The sequence below is a fragment of the Mustela erminea genome, chromosome 6 (genome assembly GCF_009829155.1).
Source record: "Mustela erminea isolate mMusErm1 chromosome 6, mMusErm1.Pri, whole genome shotgun sequence".
Taxonomy (NCBI): domain Eukaryota; kingdom Metazoa; phylum Chordata; class Mammalia; order Carnivora; family Mustelidae; genus Mustela; species Mustela erminea.
This window is the reverse complement of record NC_045619.1, coordinates 26579544-26599169: the sequence shown is the minus strand read 5'-3', so window position 1 is coordinate 26599169 and position 19626 is coordinate 26579544. Positions and strand designations below refer to the sequence as shown.

General features: G+C 46.7%; 1 protein-coding gene and 1 long non-coding RNA gene across 6 annotated transcripts in view; both read left to right on the top strand.

Annotated features, from left to right (window-relative positions):
- Positions 1-7399, top strand: part of LOC116593012 — a 31165-nt gene extending 23766 nt beyond the window's left edge. The window contains exons 3-4 of the long non-coding RNA XR_004286694.1: positions 1516-1586; positions 6601-7399. This is a non-coding gene — a long non-coding RNA (uncharacterized LOC116593012). The remainder of the gene's footprint in view (positions 1-1515; positions 1587-6600) is intronic.
- Positions 7400-12851: 5452 nt separating this feature from the next.
- SOCS2 (suppressor of cytokine signaling 2) lies at positions 12852-19081 on the top strand. Of its 5 annotated transcripts, none has more exons than XM_032346775.1 (3): positions 12852-13197; positions 15582-15920; positions 17585-19081. In XM_032346775.1, the coding sequence occupies exons 2-3, from the start codon at positions 15782-15784 to the stop codon at positions 18040-18042; spliced, it is 597 nt and encodes a 198-aa protein (XP_032202666.1). In that variant the 5' UTR covers positions 12852-13197; positions 15582-15781; the 3' UTR covers positions 18043-19081. The 5 variants fall into 5 exon arrangements, with proteins under 5 accessions (XP_032202666.1, XP_032202668.1, XP_032202665.1 ...); XM_032346777.1 differs by having other exon boundaries at positions 13092-13228; XM_032346774.1 differs by lacking the exon at positions 12852-13197 and adding an exon at positions 14127-14234.
- Positions 19082-19626: the final 545 nt, after the last annotated feature.

Here is a 19626-nt window from a genome sequence, read left to right as displayed (position 1 = left end):
TTCTCTGACAGAATGGAGCCCATTCAGGCGTTGGGACAGCTTTGCTGGAGAGTGTTTTCACCATTGTGTCCCTGCGCATAAGCCTGGTGTAGGTACACGGTGTTTGCAAGATTGCCTGCCTGCCCTCTCTCTCCTCTCTGCCAGATAGGAGCTGCCTGCTCAACTACAACCTCCTCACCTCGAATCAATTCTGCAAACATTTAGGGAACATCTTTTCTCTGCTGGGCCCCGTGCTAGGAACTAGGGAGCAGTAAACAATAGTAAACGGCAGTTGTTGTTTATCAACACCCTTCTTAGAATGTCCACCTCAAGCGAGTCCCTTGGTTCTCTATATTTTAGCTTCCTCATCAGTGAAATGTGATAATAATAGGACCTACCTTGAATAATAGGCTCTACCTAACTGTGAAGTCTAGATGGAGTTCCTGTATCAGGGGCACCTGGCTGGCTTAGTTGGTGGAGCGTGTAACTCTTGATCTCAAGGTTATGGGTTTGAGCCCCGTGTTAGGTGTAGACATGAGCTTAAAAAAAATCTTTAAAAAATTTTAAAAAATTGGTTAATACAGCAAAACCCTTAGGTACTTTATATATTAACAGGTATTCTTCTGATAAACATTAGCCCATATTCTTATTACTACTATTCTGCTATTACTGATACTACTAGTACAGTTACTACAGTGAATAAGACAGATAAGATAAGGTCTTTGGTTTATGGAATATAAGACTAGTGGGGAAAACAAGCAATTACAATGAAGTGGCGGGTGTTCACTTACCCAGAAGCTGAGATGCCCCGGGAACATTCAGAGGGGGCCCCAGGCTTGGGTGGTTACCGAAGGCTTCCCAAAGGAAACAATGACTTAGCTGAGACCTGAAGAATGAAGAGGCCAGTGAAATGACAGATAAGAAAAGGTCCTTGCAATGGGAAGAATGTAGGAGTGGTATTTTTTTTAATCTGTTTATTTTTATTTCTTAAAATTGAGATATAATTGACATATAACATTGTGTAAGTTTAGGATAAACCACAGATTGATTTCATACATTTATATATTGCAACATGATTACCACTCGTGTCCTGTAATATTATTTCTTTTTTGTGGTTATAGCAATCAAGATCTATTAAGAGTGCTATTTTTTTAAAAAGATTTTATTTATTTATTTAACACACAGAGATCACAAGTAGGCAGAGAGGCAGGCAGAGAGAGGAGTGGGAGGCAGGCTCCCTGCTGAGCAGAGAACCCAATGCAGGGGCTCCATCCCAGGACAATGGGATCATGACTTGAGCCAAAGGCAGAGGCTTTAACCCCTGAGCCACCCAGGCACCCAAGAGTGCTATTTTTAATCTGTTTTTGTACTAAAGGTAAGTCAGTATCTTTTCTTATCTGTAATTTCACTGATCCTGAACTATTCTCTTTCTTGAATCACTTGAATTAAGGTGGGGGTTGAGGATATGTGTTAAGACCTTTAAGTAGTAGGGATTAAAAAAAAATCACTCTTAACCTTTCTTATTTGTCTTTCTAGGGTGAGCACTGTACCGGTTCCAAAATGTGGGTTCAAGGAAAGGAAGGTTATTCAATGATGGAATCTTCCATGTACATTGACTTCTTAGACTGAATAATGTCCAAATTTCAGCATTTCCTCCCTTTTTGTTCCTCTCCAAGTTAGTTATTCTTCAGTTTTACCTTTTTAAGAGTCAGAGTTATTAGGGAATAATTTACATAAAATAAAATTTACACCTTTAGAGTGTATTGTTCAATAAATTTTGTCAATTACATGACAAATTGTGAATTACATGACTTGTATACAGTCATGTAATTGCTGCCTTGTTCAAGATGTAAAATCTTTCTACCAAATTCAAAAGTCTCCCCATGCTCTTTGTGGTCAGTCTCCTCATACATTCCCATTTCCTGGCAACATCTAATCTGTTTTCCAAAAAGTCATGTAAATGGAATCTTATAATATCTAGCCTTTTGTGCCTGGCTTCTCATACTTAACATACCGCTCTTGAGATTAATTCAAATTGTTGCATGTGTTGGTAGTTTGCTCTCTTTTCAAAATTTTTTTAAATTGCTGAAATTATTTTACAGTCTGGATGTAGTACAATTTTTTAACTTATTTACCTATTGCTGAGCATTTGGGTTGTTTCCAGTCTATAGATATTATGGCTAAGATTGTTATGAACATTCATGTACGGGCCTTTGTGTGGACATATGAAATCATTTCTCTTGCATAAATACCTGGGGGGTAATATTGTTGTTAAACAGAAGCAGTGTATGTTTGATTTTATAAGAAACCACTAAGCTATTTTCAAGTGGTTTTGCCATTTCCCCTTCTCACCAGCAATCTGAGAGTCTGAGTTGCTTCGTATGCCGGCCAGTGTTTGGTAATGTCAATCTTTTAAATTTTAGACGTTCTAGTGCGTGCACAATGGCATTTTATCATGTTTTAATTTAGATTTCTCTAAATTCAAATTAGCATCTTTTAATAACTAATTTGTTGTTTATATATATATATTCTGTGATGAAAGTGTCTATTTAAATATTTTGACCATATTTTAGTTGGATTTTTATATTTTCTTCTTGAGTTGTAAAGGTTCTTTATGAGTATTCTTGTATCTAGAATGTCTACTATCAGATACAGAATTTTCTAATAGTTTCCCTAGTCTGTAGTTTAAAAAATTTTTCTTTTTCTTTTTTTTAAAGGTCTTATTTATTTATTTGAAAGAGAGAGAAAGTGAGCGAGAGAGCGTATGAGCCCACGGAGGGGAGCAGCGGGCAGAGGGAGAAGAAGATGCCCCCACTGAGCAGGGAGCCAGATGCGGGGCCCTGTCCCAAAATCCCTGAGTGGAAGGCAAATGCATAACTGACTGAGCCACCCAGGCATCCCTAAAAATTTTCTTAAGATTGTCTTTTTAAAACAGCTTTATTGAGAAATACTCACATTATCTTTTGAAGAGCAGAAATTTTTCATTTTGATGAAGTCCTAATGTATCAATTTTCTTTCTTTCTTTTTTTTTTTTTTTTACCTTTTGTGATATTTGTGTCCTATCTAAGAAAACTTTGCCTGACCCAAGGTAACAAGAGTTTCTCCAGTATTTTCTCAGAAGCTTTATAATTTTGTCTCTTTCATTTAGGTCTATGATCCATTTAAAATTAAGGTGTGTGTATGGTTTGAAGTAAGGGTTCATTTTTCTGGTGTACGGATGTCCCAATTGTTCCTGCACCATTGAAAAATGATCCTTTCTTCATCAAATTACTTGTTCAAAATCTGTTGACTATATTTTGGTGGATCTATTTCTGGACTCTAGTCTGTTTCCCTGATCTGTATCACCATCTTTAGGTCGGTACTACTGTCTTGATTACTATAGCTTTAGAATAAATCTTCAAGGGGCTCCTGGGTGGCTCAGTCAATTAAGTCTCTGCCTTGAGCTCAAGTCATGATCCCGGGGCCCAGGATTAAGCCTTGCATTGGGCTCTGTGCTCAGCAGAGAGCCTGCTTCTGAGTATCCCTCTGCTGCTCCCCCTGCTTGTGCGTTTTCTCTCTCTTTCTCAAACAAATAAATGAAATCTTAAAAAAAAAAAAAAAAGAAAAGAAAAGAAAAAGAAATCATCAAATCAGAGTGAATCTTCTACCTTTGTTATTCTTTCTCAAAAATGATTTCTAGGTCCTTTGCATTTCCTATAAAATCAGTTTGTTGATTTCTACAACACAACCAAAAAGGTTGTTGAGGTTTTGTTTAGGATTGCGTTGTAGCTATAGATTAATTTAGGGAGAATGACAGCTTCACAGTATCAACCCTTCCCATCCATGAGATGGCCTCTTTTTTCATTTGCTTAGTTTTCCTTAACTTTTTTCAGCATTAAAAATTTTCTTTTTCGGGATGCCTGGGGGGCTCAGTCATTAAGCATCCACCTTCGTCTCAGGCCATGATCTCAGGGTCTCAGGATCCAGTCCTACACTGGGCTCCTTGCTCGGCAGGGAGCCTGCTTCTTCCTCTGCCTGCTGTTCTCCCTGCTTGTGCTCGCTCTCTTGTTCTCTCTCTCTCTCTCTGACAAATAAATAAATAAAATCTTAAAAATTTTTTTTTCTTTTTCATGTACCACTCTTGCACATATTTGATTACATTTATCTCTAACTATTCCATGCTTTTAAACCTTTTTAAAAAACCTTTTTAGCATTTTCTATTTCCAATAGTTTGTTGCTAATGAATAGAAAAATGATTTATTTTTTGTACTGACCTTGTATCCTGAAACCTAGCTAAACTCACATATTTATTGTAGTAACAATTTGTACTTTTGATCCCTTAGAATTTTCTATGTAGATGATTATGCTGTTTGTAACTGAAGACATTTTTACTTCTTCCTTTACAATCTATATACTTTTATTTATTTTCTTGTCCTAATGCACAGGCCAGCATCTCCATCACAATAGTGAAAAGAAGTTGTAAGAATGGACATTCTCGTATTGTTCCCAATCTTAGGGGGAAAGCATTTAATCTATTACCATTACGAGTGGTGTTAGCTGGGTTTTTCTTTTGTAGATAAAGTTTGTCAGATTGAGGAAGTTTCCTTCTAAGTTTGCTGAATTTTTTTTTGTGATGGATGTATGTTGACTTTTATAAATGCTTTTTTTCATATATTAAAATAACTATATGATTTTACTATTTTAGTCTGTTGTGTTTGTGAATTACTGGCTGATTTTGAGTGTTGAACCAGCCTGAACTTCCTGGAATATATCCAAATGGGTCATTCATATATTATCTTCTTTATATATTCTGATTCAATTTGCTAATATTTTATGATTGTGCTTTTGAGAGATATTAGTCTATAGTTTTCTTTGCAATCTTATCTCTCTTTGATATCTAGAAAGATGCTGGCTTCCTGGAAGGAATTGTGAAATGCCCATGTTTACTTATTAAAAAAATTTTTTGAAGAATAGGTATTATCTCTTAGCATTTGGTAAAATTTACCAGTGAAGCTTTCTGAATCTGTAATCTATTTCTTAAATAGAGATAAGACTATACAAATTATGCATTTTTTAAGCAGGATTTAATGTTTTATTCTGTTGTAGCAACTATCTTTGTGTGAGACATTGTCATAACTGTCTTCTGATTTCCCAGCTGTTATCAGTGGTATTTATTTATTCACACCATCTTTATTTATTATATCATCATCATTATCCCATCTTTATTTGTGCCTATTAAATGACCAGAATCAACAGACTACAATAGAACTAATCTGCTTGATAATGAGTGTGGGGCAGGGGAAACTAGGTGCTAGTGGCACAACAGAAAGCATGGTAGACTTTGGGCTACTAAGACTATGTCATGAAAGACAAGGATTTATCTGATGACATTGTGAGACAAATTTGCCTCTTTTAAGTATTGGTTTTAAAAATGGGAGGGAAGGGGCACCTGGGTGGCTCAGTGGGTTAAGCCTCTGCCTTCAACTCAGGTCATGGTCTCAGGGTCCCGGGATCAAGTCCCATGTTGGGCTCTCTGCTCAAGAGGTTGGGAGCCTCTTCCCCCACCCCACCCCGCCTGTCCCCGCCTGCCCCCGCCTGCCCCCGCCTGCCCCCGCCTGCCCCCGCCTGCCTCTCTGCCTACTTGTGATCTCTCTCTGTGTGAAATAAATTTTTTAAAAATGGGAGGGAAGAAAAAAGGAGATTTTGAAATAAAAGCCTTCTCAGCAACACTGGAAAAGCCAAAGGGAAAATGACAGGACTTTCCAGCACGATGATTCCAGAGTTATTTAAAAAAAAAAAAAAATTTTTAATTTTATAAGAAATAAGACTTCATTTTTGTGTTTATTTTAGAGTTATTGGCACATACTAAAGTGTAACAATTTCTTCATTGTTACAAACCTGACCTTCCTGGAATATATCCAAATGGGTCATTCATATATTATCTTCTTTATATATTCTGATAGCTTTATATATTTATATTTTCCAAAACAAAGGAAACTAACCTTCCCCCTTGACTCTTTATCACTTGCTTTTGTTCAAATACTGTAAATAACCTTTGAAAATATTACAGACACATTTGTTGGAATAGCACTTTAAATGATTTGAAGGACCTATTTAAAAAGTAACTTACCCTCCAAGCTCCTTTTCCATTTAAAGTGTTTTCTTTGTTCATATTAAACCCTATACTGTTTTCCTAAGGACGGTTTGTTTATAAGTACAGAACAACCTATTTAATCTACTGTGGCTTTATTTATTCACATGCACACTGGCATTTTTTTTTTAACCACTAAGTGTTTTAAGAATAAAATCGGGAATAGGCTATAATATATTGGTGAAGAGAGATTTAAGCCATCATATACAGGGAAATCGAAGATTTTACATTGGTTTCCATTATCTGGGGCATGACCGTTGTGATTTGAATGTGCTAGGTGAGCACCCTGGCCTTTCAATGTGGAACGTATATGGAGGTTGTCCTGTGGCTCCTGGTGGTGGTGACTATTTGTGTTATTCTGGGTTGCCACATGCCTTAGGTTAAAGTTAGTCTCATCCGTGACTGCCAATCCCCGGACTGGTTCACTGGGGGCTGGTGCTTCTCAGAATTCCATGACTAAGCCAGAAGCTGTGTTTGTTATTTACTAACAGGTATTTCTTCGGACTGCTCCACTTACCACATCATCATTCCAGGCCCTGACCTTTGTGAACTCCTCTGGAAAATCAAACATACCTAAGCCGCCCAGGCTTGGGTCTAATGACACCGACAGTTGCTCTTCGGGAGGTCGTGGAACAGGGCTTGGAGGGTGATTTGAATGAGAAGGAAACCTAATGGTCATGGAATCCACATTTTTCGTGGGAAAACAAGAATCCAGAGAAGTTAAGGGACTTGATCCAGATCCCCTCTCCTGTGATGCCTTTCTGGACTTTCCAAGGCGGTTTGGAGTGGTGCTTCCTTCCCAGCTGTTTGCAAAACCCGTGTGTGCTTTTCTCCATGACTTTTAACCCTTTGTTAGAATGAATGATCAGCAGCGTCTCTCTCACTAAATGGAGACCCTCTTAAGAGTGGGCTGAATTATATTTGTCCCAAGGCCTGGAACATTTAAGTCCTCATGAATGTTTCATTAGTGGGTGAGTCCCTCACGTGCTATCTACTGAGTACAATAGTTGTGACTTCAGACTCCAGGAGATTAAGGAGAAGTTCTAAAACAGCTAAGTTCCCCTTGGTAGCAGACCAGAGGCAAAAGGCAAAACCACAGTTTAGGGTGAGAAGCACATCTAGATGGGGAAGATGAGGATTCCAGGCACCCAGGCCAGAAAGAAGGGAGTAGAAGCATTTCAGTTTCCTTACTTGTAGATGCATTCAATTCATTCATTCATTCATTCATTCATTCATTCAATAATTTTATACTACTAGGGGCCAGAAGGTTCTTTAGGCACTGGGAACACAGTAGTGATTTTATAGACAAAGTCCCTGCTTATATTTCAAGGGGAGAGAGACATGAAACAAATGACAAATAAAAACCATTATCATGTCTGGTAGTAGTAGGTGCTGAAATGAAAAACAAAGCAGGAGAAAGAAATGGTCACCGATAAGAAAGGGGAGGCGCCTCTGTGTAAGACCTGAACAAAGTGAGGGAGCGATTCCATGTGAATTTCGGGGAAAGAACATTTCAGAGAGAACAAGTACAAAGGCCCTGGCTTAGGCTTGGTGTGTTTGAGAAACAAAGAAGTCAGAGGATTAGAGCATTGTGAGGGAGAAGAAAGTAGATGAAGAAAATTATTCTGCACTACTGAAATAATGTCCTTTCTGGAACCCATCTTATAATTGATGATTTTTTTTTAAGATTTTATTTATTTGTTAGAAAGAGAGAGAGTGAGCACACCAGCTGGTGGAGCAGCAGAGGGAGAGGGAGAAGCAGGCTCCCTGCTGAGCAGGGACGCCCCCCCCCCCAACGTGGAACTCGATCCCAGGACCCCAAGACCATGACCCGAGCTGAAGGCAGATGCTTAACCGACTGAGCCACCCAGGTGTCCCATAATAGATGATCTTCTGACTATATAAACCAGTTGCAATAAAGAGAATCCCTACCATGAGGAAGGCAGACTTTCTCTCTGGAGCAGGATATCCGTGGCAGCCATCACCCTTAGGACAGGGTTCTCACCTGAGGTCAAGAGGACCCTCAGGATTCACAGTCAGCCTTCAGATTGTCCATTGATCCCCTGAATCTGTGCTTCCAGAACATTTTTCTGCAGAGAAAGTCTTGGGTGGAGCCTGTATGCAAATAGGCATGCAAAAGAATGAAATGGGTCAGGTATGACAACATGGCCACCCTTGGCTTATTAGACACACCAGAATGTATTTCACTTTCTTGGAGAAATAAGGTCTCTCTGATTGGTCTTGAAATACCCAGTTTTTTGGATCTTTTATTTCCCTGCTTTGGGTAGAGACTTGGGTCTCAAGAAGTAGTTCTTCACCATAAGAGAGACAGCAGTGCAAAGGTGATGACAGATGACAAATAATGTTTAGTGTTGGGAAGCCAACAAGGGATGGTGAGGACTGTGGTAAACAGGAAGGCTATGGTGAATGAGCCTTTAATAGGGGCAGCCACAACCCCGCTTCAGCTGATCACTGCCTTGAGGGAATGGATCTCCCTCAAATCTGGATCACTTTGGGGGTGAAATCTCCAGAATTTTAATTTGATTCATTTAAAAAAAGAATCTTGGCTTACCAACCCTAACAGTCTGAAGGATCAAATATGACCCATTCTTGTCCATAGACTTTACTAGAATTTCTGAGAGATCTCTGACCTTATACTAAAAGCTATTATCCTAGAATATGATTCCCCTCTACTTCTGTGCATAGAAAGATGAGGGGCATGGCCATCTCCCAAGCTCCTGAGTCCTAGAAGTCTAGGGGAAAGCCATCTTCCTGGCTTTTCCCTCTTGCAGTCCCTGACCCAGAACACTGAAGCCAGCCAGGACACCAGGAAATGTCCTCTGTTATGGGGCTCGAGCAAGCAGGACATTGTAAAAGGGAATTGGTACTGAGAAGCACCAGAAGAGAAGTAAGAGATGTTCATCACGTAGATGACGGCTCTCCTTCTCAATTCTCTTCCCATTCCCTACCATGGATTCCTCCCCATCCAACTCACCACACCCCACAAGAGCATCTTTGATTACAAGTTACAGCAACCCAAATCACACAAGGTAGGGAAAAATTAACTCATTAGCTTCGGTATCTGAGAAGGCCAAGGGTGGGGCTGCCCCAGGCATATTGGAGCCAAGTACTCAGGAATCGCTTCCTCTCCCTCAAACCTGAGCCCTGCTTTCCTCTCTGCTGCTTCCATTCTTTGATGGGCTTCCATGCGGCAGAAAAGTTGGCTTCCATGGTCATTACTCCCCATCATCTCAGAAGGGAGGGATCATTCCTCTTGCAGCACTTATATCAAATCCTAAGAAAATAACCTGCTTAGGCTGTGATTCTGGCAAGAAACCCCATGTCCAGGGGAATTAGTTACTTCTGTTGACTAACCTGTGTCCTCTGCTCTCTAGAGGCGTGGGTTCCAGAACTGCAGGGATTCGTGAGGGTGGGGGATGTGTGGTGGTGGTTGTGGTGGTGACGGCGACCTGGCCAAGTTTAAAAGGAAGAAATGGTGGCAATGATCATCCTGTAGCTCCCCCACTCCTAAGACAAGAACTAACAAAACTCTCTGCAGCTCAGCAAAAGCTCAGTGTAGAGCGCTTGCCAACTCCTGTACCAGAACATCTGCATTGCACACCAAGGACAGCCAGTCTGAGGTTGGCACGCCGAGATGTTCGAGCCTCAGCAATTCTCCAGTGCGGACAACAGAAGGAACTCTCCAGCTTTGTGAAAATCACCCTCCCTTCCCTCTTCAAGTAGAATGATGGTTCCCCACTGCAGCCAGGCATCTGCCCCACTGAACAGAACAGAGATGAGATAGAGATTTACAGAGCTACAGATAACGAGGTATAGTGATCATATTCTATTGTCACCACGGCCCTATAAGGTAAGTTCCAGTATTTTTTTTAAGATTTTATTTTTTTTGACAGAGACACAGCGAGAGAGGGAACACAAGCAGGGGGAGTGGGAGAAGGAGAAGCAGGTCCCCCGCAGAGCAGGGAGCCCAATGCGATGGTGACAACTCGATCCCAGGACCCTGGGATCATGACTTGAGCTGAAAGCAGATGCTTAATGACTGAACCACCCAGGTGCCCCATAAGTGCCAGTATTATCTCCATAAAATGCTCACTGATTTGCCTAAGTTCACTCATGTAGCAAGTGGTGGCAGAGTGAGGACCCATGCCTGGGCAGTGCAGCTTGAAAGCCACCTGCTAAAGCACTATCCATCCAGCCACTGGCTCATCCAGTGGCCACATGGAATGGTTGCCACATGCTGGGGACTGTTCAAGGTGCTGAGCCATAGCTGGGAACAGTGCAAATCCAAATACTTGTCCTCATGAAACTCACATTCTAGTGCAGGAGAAAGACAGGAAACCAGACCAGTAAATAAGATATAAGCTAGGTTAGATAGTGATCAGCATTAAGGAGAAAACTGGAACAGCAAAGAGACAGAAAGGTGTGTGGAGGCAGCAGGTCGATTCTGAATAGGGTGGGCAGGCAAGGTCTCACTAAGGTGGCCCTGAATAGAGGTCTGAGGAAGTGAGGGAGCAAACCATGCGGCTGTCTGAAGGAAGAGCGTGCTGGGTCAGGGAGGCAGCACAGAAGGCTTCGAGGAAAGAGCAAGGGCAGTCTGTCTTGGGAACGGTAAGGAGTCCACGGCGTCTTAAGCAGCGATTAAGGAACAGAGCAGGAGGGGACGAGATCAGGGAGGTAAATGGAACCAGATCTTGTAGGATGTTGTGAGTGGCTCCTCGGATTTTGTTATTCACTCTGGGGTGATGTAGCCATTTGGATTGGAGCAGAGGACAGACGTGCCATGGCTTGGTTTAAACAGGATGATTCTCACTGCTCTGTCAGGAAGACTGACAAGGGAGGGACAAGGGTGCCAGCAAGAGGCTGTAGCCGCCAGCTGGGCTGAGACTGGTGAGCCAGGCTTGGGCCAGTGTATGCTGAAAATGTGGCAAGGGCTTCAGTTCTGGGTTCATTGGGACATCAGAGCTGAAGGACTGGCCAACTCGTGGGATGTGGGCTGTGGGGAAAGAGCAGTCAAGGATGACTTGAAAGCTTTTAGCCAGAGCAAGTGAGATCTAAAAATGACATTTCTCAGAGATGGGGGGAAATGAAGGAGGAATTGCTTTTGTTTTTGTCTTAAAGGGGGGACGGTTGTTTTAAGAAATCATCAGGTCTCAGTTTGGGACACGTTAGACTGGGGATGTCTATTAGATACCTGGAAGGCAATGCTGAGTGGCCGGTCTGGGAGCTCAGGAGAGAGAGCCATCAGGACTGGGGTCCTAAGCTCTACAAACTATACTCTGCTCCCTTCGAGTCATTGAAGACACTGATCCATATGTAGCTTTGGAAAATGATAACTGTATCAGAAATACTGGAAAAGGGGGCATCTGGGTGGCTCAGTCAGTGAGGCTTCTGCCTTTGGCTCAGGTCATAATCCCCGAGTCCTGAGATGGAGCCCCACATCCGACTCCCTGCTCAGCAGGAAGCCTATTTCTCTCTCTCTCCTGCTCCCCCTGCTTGTGCTGTCAAATAAATAAAATCTTAAAAAAAAAAAAAATACCGGAAAAGCATTAGGAAATCCAAAATTTAAAAATTTGCCCATATCCTGCCACCCTAAAAACAGCTGCTTTCATTTCTCCACATTTCCTTCCGCTTTTGCCCACAGGCCTACATAATCGTAGGAAGTCGTAAGCATAGCATAGATACAATTTCATATTCTACTTTTTCTCACTTAACCATGATCCCATAAATATTTTCCTAAGAGGCTCCCCTATGTGTTTATCGGGGATTAAAAAGGCCAGCAAAATGCTGGACATGGCTGGGGACATTTCAGGAACAAAAGTCGAAATCTTACTTTGCTACACAGTTTGGGGCCCCTATACCTGGCATTGTGCTCACTGTAATTTTTGTGGACGATGACTGTCTGTGGAGGTATACTTTGAGCCGGGACCTAAATGATGAGAGCTGGCCACACACCCAATCTGGGGAAGGGCATGCCAGGAAGAGGGAACAGTGTGTGCAAGAGAGGGAATAACGCAGGTTAGGAGGCAACAGGAAAGCCCATTAAGGAGGGTTGCTGGCCGATTCATTTCAACTGACAATTAAGTAGAAATTTATCTTTGTAAAATGTACATCCTTCATGTGGGATTCTCTAGAAAGGAATAGAAGCCATATGGTATAATTTAGAGTACAGTGAACCCTAGTAGATGACTAGTAGTTCTTAAAGATTCCGGGGGGCCACAGACTATACACAAACTCTACATGGAATCTGATTTGTTCATTCATTCATTCCAGCCCCTGAGCCAGGACTGGATTCATTTTTTATAGAAAAGGCCGAGGGTCCAAAGACAGTTAAAATGACTTGGGCAGAATCATTCAGTTTTAACTAGGGTTGAATTAGCTCTGCCCTCCACGTGGAAGTCTCTAAAAAAACAAAACATGATTCCATGCACATGATTCTATCGTCGACAAAGCCCTTCGTTAGCTGAGACATGCCCCCTCAGTTCTTGGCTCACCTGCCTACCATTTGCTTAGTTATTTACTCAAAAGCTGGAAAGTTGTTGAGAAAATTTCTCCCTGAATCCCGGCCCTGGAAGGCAGGAAGCTGGTTTACGTTCCCTCCTAGGGCCAGCAGGGGGGGCACCAGGCACAGTTTGTGAGCCGCGCCTCCCCCAACGGCTCCTCCCCCTTCCTCGCCCAACTTCCCCACAGCCCCTGCTACAACTCAAAGTGGCCATTGACCTTTCAAGCTTTTGAGCGCTGATGCAATAGAATAGTATTTCAAAGAAAAATGGTTATCGAAAATTTGGATCCGGTTTTCCCTTGAGTGTTAATGGTTTTCAAAAAGTAGGTCATATTTAAAGTAGGTCACATTTTGAGAAGGGCATGCCGGCAAGGAGCGGAGTTCCAACTGAGGCCAGGTGGCCTCCCCGCGGGTGGGAGGAGGTGAGGGTCTCCGCGCAGGGAAGTGACGGGATCTTCTTTCCGAATTCCCAGCCCCTGGGCGCCAGGGCGGCGGGAAATCACCGAGGCAAGAGGTCTCGGGACGGCAGGCACCGAGGCGAGCCGCCCAGCACCCCCGGGGCGCGCAGGTAAGGGCGCCCCCCTCAGCAGCCAGTGCAGGTGAGCGGCGCGGCCAGCCGGAAGGAGACGGTGGAGCGGCGCGGAGAAGCAGGGGCAGGGGAGGGGAGGAGCCCGGCGGGGCTGGTGCGGGAGCCGGCGAGTGGCAGCGCCTGGGGGAGGAGACTGAGAGCCGCTAGAGCTGCTTAAGGAGGCGCCGCTTTCCACCCGCTCGCCGCCTTCTAGGACCTGGGCAAGGGTGCCGCCTCCGGGCCGCTCCCCCGCGAGCACGAGTGCCTAGAAAGGGGCCTCTCCAACTCCATGACTGTGCCGTAAAGCGAGAGGGGCCGTTGTCAGGGACCACCCACCCCGCGCTCACAAAATGTGCAGCCGGGAGGGGCGCGTCGAGAAGGCGCGGAGAGGGTGGGAGAGGCAGAGCCCCGCGGGGGCGGTGGAGGTCTGGGTCCTCAGACCCCCGCGCACAGCAGGCACGGCGGGGGACAGGGGTGCAGGCTCCGGACGCCGAAGTGGGGACGGCGGTGGCAGGGACGCTCCTCCTGTGCGCCTGCGAGCACTGGAAGCTGTGCGGTGAAGGCGGACGGACTCTCAGGCGGTCACGCCGCCTGGCCCCGCACCTACCGCTCTGAGCCCGCCTTCCCTGCAGCTTGCGCATTAGCGCCGGCGCCTCTTTAAAGCAGAAGCGGGGGACGCGGTCACGTGAGGTGGATTCCTGGAAAGTTCCTGGAAAGCGGCCTCCGCAGCCGCCGGGCGGGGCGCAAGAAGAGCGCGGACCCGGCAGGGAGGCGGGGAGCAAGGGAGGCGCGCGGGGGTTGGGAAGTCGCGCGCACACCCGTTCCGAGGACAGACGTTTAACTCTTGCCATGTCTCGCCGCCTCCACCGCGGCTCGCGGGCCTTGGGTTTCCCCTGAAGCATGAGCCTCCGCGCCCGCCGCTACCGGCGCTGCGCGGGCCGCGGACAGTGCGCCCCGGAGCCCCGCACGCACCGCCTCAGGATCCCCTGCGCCAGCAGCCGGGGTGCTGGAGGAGTTCGGCCAGGGGCTGGCGGCAGGTACTGGTCCGGGGAGCCCGAAAGCTCTTCCCCAAGGAGGGTCGCCGGGGAGGGCACCGGGGCGCGGCCTCGAGCGCCGGGCGGCCTGGGCTTCCGCAGTTGCAAACCGCCGGGGACGCAGTCGGAGCCGCGGCTCTGTCCCGCGGCCGGGCGCTACTGCCTGCGTTCTTAGGCTCCTTCTAGGCGTCGGGAAGTCTCCGGAGTTTCCTCCCCTGCTCCAAACTGCCATCCAAATTAATAATCCTCCTAATAACCTGATCTGCCGCTCCTCCCCGCCCGCCTGCCTCCCGCCCTAGCTCCTTCCTCCTCCCTCTCTTCTTCCCACCCCCTTGGTCGCCGCCGGAGGGAAAGCCAGCAGCTGCCCAGGGTGGGGGATTTCGGAGCCCGGGGGTTCCAGGCGATGATCCCCGGCGCTTTTGTTTGCTCTCTGCGCAGAGAACTCTGGCTGCCGCAGAGCGCATCCCCAGGCATCTCGCTCCCAAATTAAAAGTCAACAGGGGAAACTCGGGCAGACACCCCTCCTCTCCCGGGCCCCTCCCGGGTCCCCCGCCCCATGTCCGCTGGGGAGGCTGCCTGGTGTGGAGGCGGCGGCCGAGGCCGAGGTAAGGGCTCGGCGATCGTGGTCTTACACGCCCAGCGGCGCTCCCTGCCGCCTGTTCTGCCCCGGCCGGGGTTTCTGTTCCGAGCCCCCGCGAGGGCTGAGCGCTTGGGTCGATTCCTCGACAGCGCCCGCGGCGGCGGCAGCTATAGCAGCCGCCGCCTCCCGGCCCAGAGAGCGGCCGCCACTACGCGCGGCGGCGCCCCCCACCTCCGCCCCACGCGGGCGCTGGTAAGCTGGTGGAGGGGCAGCGAGGCAGCCTCCGGGCGGGGGTGCGGCAGCTTCCGCACCTTGGCGCCGCGGGTTGGCGGCTCAGGGTGCTTCGTCCCGGAGCCCCTGGGCTGTACAGAGTGTGAGATACAGGAGTGCAAATTTGGGGATGTCTCCTGTTCTTTCCTTTACAGTTTTTCTGCTTGTCCTTGACTAGGGCGTATTTACTACCTTACCCACAGGTGACTCTGCTCTGCGATTTCGGCCAGTATCCGTGGGCTGGAAGACACCCTGTTCCCCACCCTCATCCTGTCCCTCCCTACCCTCTCTCCCTCTGCAACTCCTGCATCTTGGATCCCTGCTCTCTGTCCTTTCTCTACAGCTGGGCGGGGGCAGCCCCTGGATGCTTGGAGTTAAATGGTGCAGGAGCATAGAGGCGGAGGAGTCCCCGGGATTTTCCACGTCTCTATTTCCCCACCCACACCCCAGCCGCAGGGGTCCAATTTGGACTGACCCAACCCCATACTTTCTTTTTGCAGGCAAACTCTGGGTGACCGCGCCTGCGGGGGACTTTGCCATCCGTCCACTGGGACCTGGGGAGGAAGAACCCCAAGCACCCCATCCCCTCCCCCTCCACCATTTCGGATACCCCGCAGACACTGACTTCCAAGAAGGACGCCTGCCCCCTCTGACCCCATCGCGGGTGGCCACCTGTCTTTGCCGCGCTGATCCCTCTCCCATGACCCTGCGGTGCCTCGAGCCCTCCGGGAATGGCGCGGAAGGGACGCAGAGCCAGTGGGGGACCGCGGGATCCGCGGAGGAGCCGTCCCCCGAGGCAGCGCGTTTGGCGAAGGCCCTACGGGAGCTCAGTCAAACAGGTAGGGAGCCGATCAGCCTCCACGCGTGTGAGAGGGGTGCTTCCCCAAAGACGCGGTTGCAGGCTTTGCCGGCGGGGAGCGCGGCTTGGAAGCGGGGCCGCGATGGGGGCAAAGAATGGGATGGAACTAGGGCTCCTCGGTTCCCGTTCCCGCTTCGGGTCAGGGGATCCGCGGAGAGGATGCACGCAACGCCCCTGGGTCCTGGGGAATGCGAAAGAAAAGTGGTTCTCGAGGGACTCGGAGGCCTAGGGGAGGGCAGACCTCGAGAAGGGCTTCTTGGAAATAGCCTCATAGGGCTCTGGAACCTTTGTTTGTCGCGACCGCTCCGGGGTCGGTGCACGGGCTTGAACCCTGGCGGGAGAAAGTGCCAGGCGCCTCCCTTTCCGCGGGGAACAAGGGCGGCGAGTGGGCGCTGCGCTGCCCGCCGCTCCAGCTGCATCCGGCTCCCAAGCCGAGCAGCCGCTGCTGCTCGGGATCTCTGCGGCCAAGTTCCAAGGACCGACAGATTGCCGTGCCGGCGGCTGCGGTAGAGCTGGGAGGAAAGCGGCCGGCGGAGCCGCCGCGCAGAGCGCGGCCTTCAGCGGCCGCTCGCCCAGGCAGTTGCTGGTTTCAAGGGCAGTCCTGCGCTTTGCGGGGCTCGCTCGGGTCTGAAAGAAAAAAATCTGGGAAACCACGCAAGCTTTCAAAATCTGGATCCTCAGAGCTTCCGTTTGGGGCAAAGTTGAAGTTTTGGTGGCCCTGGGAATAGGGAAAAGTCACCTGCAGTTCCGGTCTTTGAGTGCGACCACCGGCTTTCCCTCCGCGGGGGGCCGGGGGATTGCAAGTATCTGAGCAGTTTTCTGGGGGCGGCGGTGGGGAGCACACTGTCAGACTTCCTTATGCAGAGTGTCTCGAAGTCCCTGTTGAAAGCGGAGTGGACCCTGGGGTGGCGCAGGCAGATCAAATCGAGAATGCTGGGGAGACCGACGGTTGTGATTTGGTTAGGGCAAAGTCCGAGAAAGAGTTGCAGATTGTAAACTTGAAGTACTAATTATCAGTTGGGGTTTCCCTCATTTCTCAATGCCTGGTAAGGCAGTTTTAATCAAAGCAACAAGCAGAAGCTGTCGTACGGGGTCTGCACTTTGAAAAGACGTAAATAGCCATGCTTTCCAGAGGCTTTGGACGGAGATGCAGCCCAGAACAGATACGGGGAGAGGGGGCGGTGGACACCAACCTTCCAAAAAGTTCTTTCAGTTTTTACCCTGTCGGAATTACTGGAATCGGACCTTCCACTTTTGTAAGGGCATGACTTTTATTTCTAACTTCTGATTTATTTCTAAGTTACTTTGATTTCACTTGGATAGTGCTAGAAGCATCCTGCTTTGTCATCATTGCAAATGTTTTGTTTCGTGAGGAGAAAAATGTTTAGAGAATGTAAAGAACAGCTACAGAAAGCTAACTTGTTAAAACCGAAAACGGACTCTCAGTGTGGGTTCATGAGGTAAAATGGACCCGCCTTCTCATTAAATTTCTCCCCCAAGTGTTAGTCTCTGGGAAACTTTCCCTCATCCATTTCTACTTAGAGCTAGAGAAATTGTTGCCGAGTATTGACCCTATTTTTTAAAAAATTCCTTGTAATAACTATTTCACCCTCTCTCCTTTTTCTTTTCGAACAAAAACCCCAGGTTGGTACTGGGGAAGTATGACTGTTAATGAAGCCAAAGAGAAATTAAAAGAGGCACCCGAAGGAACTTTCTTGATTAGAGATAGCTCGCATTCAGACTACCTACTAACAATATCTGTTAAGACATCAGCTGGACCAACTAATCTGCGAATTGAATACCAAGATGGGAAATTCAGATTGGACTCTATCATATGTGTCAAGTCCAAGCTTAAACAATTTGACAGTGTGGTTCATCTGATCGACTACTATGTTCAGATGTGCAAGGATAAGCGGACGGGCCCGGAAGCCCCCCGGAACGGCACCGTCCACCTTTACCTGACCAAACCGCTCTACACAGCCGTGCGGCCGCTCCAACATCTCTGTAGACTCACCATTAACAAATGTACTGGTACCATCTGGGGACTGCCTTTACCAACGAGACTAAAAGATTACTTGGAAGAGTATAAATTCCAGGTATAAGTGTTTCTGTCTTTCTAACCTTGCCTCGTCTAGAGTCTCTCCGAATGCAGCTATGTCAAAGAGAACCAAAACTTAAGTGAGTGCTCTGGATAACTCCTCGGGATTCTCCAAACAGCTGAAGTCCATCTAATTTACATGGGTGCCGAGGTAGCTAGGTATTTAAAGTTCCCCCAGAGATTTTCACGGGAGTGATGCTGACCTTCCTAAAGGCTGACCAAGACCCACCCGTTAATCCTTTTCCATTAGAATCCAGTGTCCCGAGTAAAGGCTGAAAGGAACGTTTTCTCGGAAAACCTCACCTTTCTGAGGTTCCTCTCTAGTAGGTCAAAGTTCCACGCCCCAGTAGCAAGGAGAGAAGGGGATGCAGGAGTATGGAAGCAGTGGAAGGAACCCCAGCTGACACAGGCTTAGCTTCAATTTTAGATGCACGGTGGTCAGAGTCTCCGTTAGGCCGTTTTCTCTTTTTGCATTCTTGATGTACCTAGGAGTTTTGTTAAACAGATATGCTTGTTGAGTATTTATCCTTCATTTTATGCAATTAACCGAATCAACCAAAAAAAATGACCATGAAATCCTGTATTTGACTTCTTACTACATGTATGAACTCTCTCATGTGAATGAGTACTGTAGTATAATCTGTTTTAAGGGAGCCTTATCTCAGAACTATTTCAAACTGGTGCACTTGGAAAAGACTTGGTCTTTTCCTTTAAGGCTAAAGACAAGAATGTCGTGCTCTACAGGTGCAACTCAATCCCTGAAAACAAAACCATGTAGATACGGACATTTGATCCTTTCAAGTAGCTGTGTCCCCCACCTGTTGCCATTGACTTTTTGGAAATGGCTGTAGAAATTTTCCAGTTGTCCTTGAATTGTCTAACCATGGACATCAGCGGTTGTCTCCCTTCTACAATGTAGAATATTTTGACTTAATTCTCTTCCAGATATAGGGGGATACCTGCCTGTTTTTTCAAAGTGTTTATTTACTGCTGTTACTATTTGATTAGAGTGTATTAAATAAAAAGAAAAACCTTGCCTTTTACAAGTTGCACTTATTGCTTTGAATTGTAGAGAACGGACACCGTTCATGGTAATAGGCAGTTGCCAAGAAAACCTAGGTCACGTGAAATCAACCAAATATTTAGCAAGGTGTAGAACATGATTTACCTTTCTCCAGAGTTACGGGCCACATTTTGCATTTTGGAAAGGACGGTTTAGAAAGTACGAGAATTGTCCAGTGCCCTGGTCTTTTACACATTGAATAGGGATCAAACTAATGCCCCGGGTGCTTCCAAATACATGGTTTAGAAACCTACAAAAATTGTGACACATCCTAGTATTTTATGGGTTGAGTAGGCCTAATACAAAATAAAAGTTAGAATTTTATGGCTATTTTTTTTTTTTTTTTTGTCACACAGTCTCATGACTGTTGCAGATGAAGCTCTTTCTAGAAAGTACTCATTTTGCCACATTTGAAAAAAAAATGTCCTGCGTAGTTACATACTCTGGTGTGTCATTGGGAAAGTGAACGTTTGCCGATCATGTGTGTGCCCCAAAGTGAATTAGAAAATTCGGGTGTAAATTATG

Excerpts from the sequence above, each read along its gene's own strand:
- SOCS2 (XM_032346772.1), top strand. The coding sequence starts at position 14,788 with ATGTCCGCTGGGGAGGCTGCCTGGTGTGGAGGCGGCGGCCGAGGCCGA. Across the intron at positions 14,837-15,581 it reads AGGCGGCGGCCGAGGCCGAG|GCAAACTCTGGGTGACCGCG; the intron begins GTAAGGGCTCGG and ends TTCTTTTTGCAG. Across the intron at positions 15,921-17,584 it reads ACGGGAGCTCAGTCAAACAG|GTTGGTACTGGGGAAGTATG; the intron begins GTAGGGAGCCGA and ends CAAAAACCCCAG.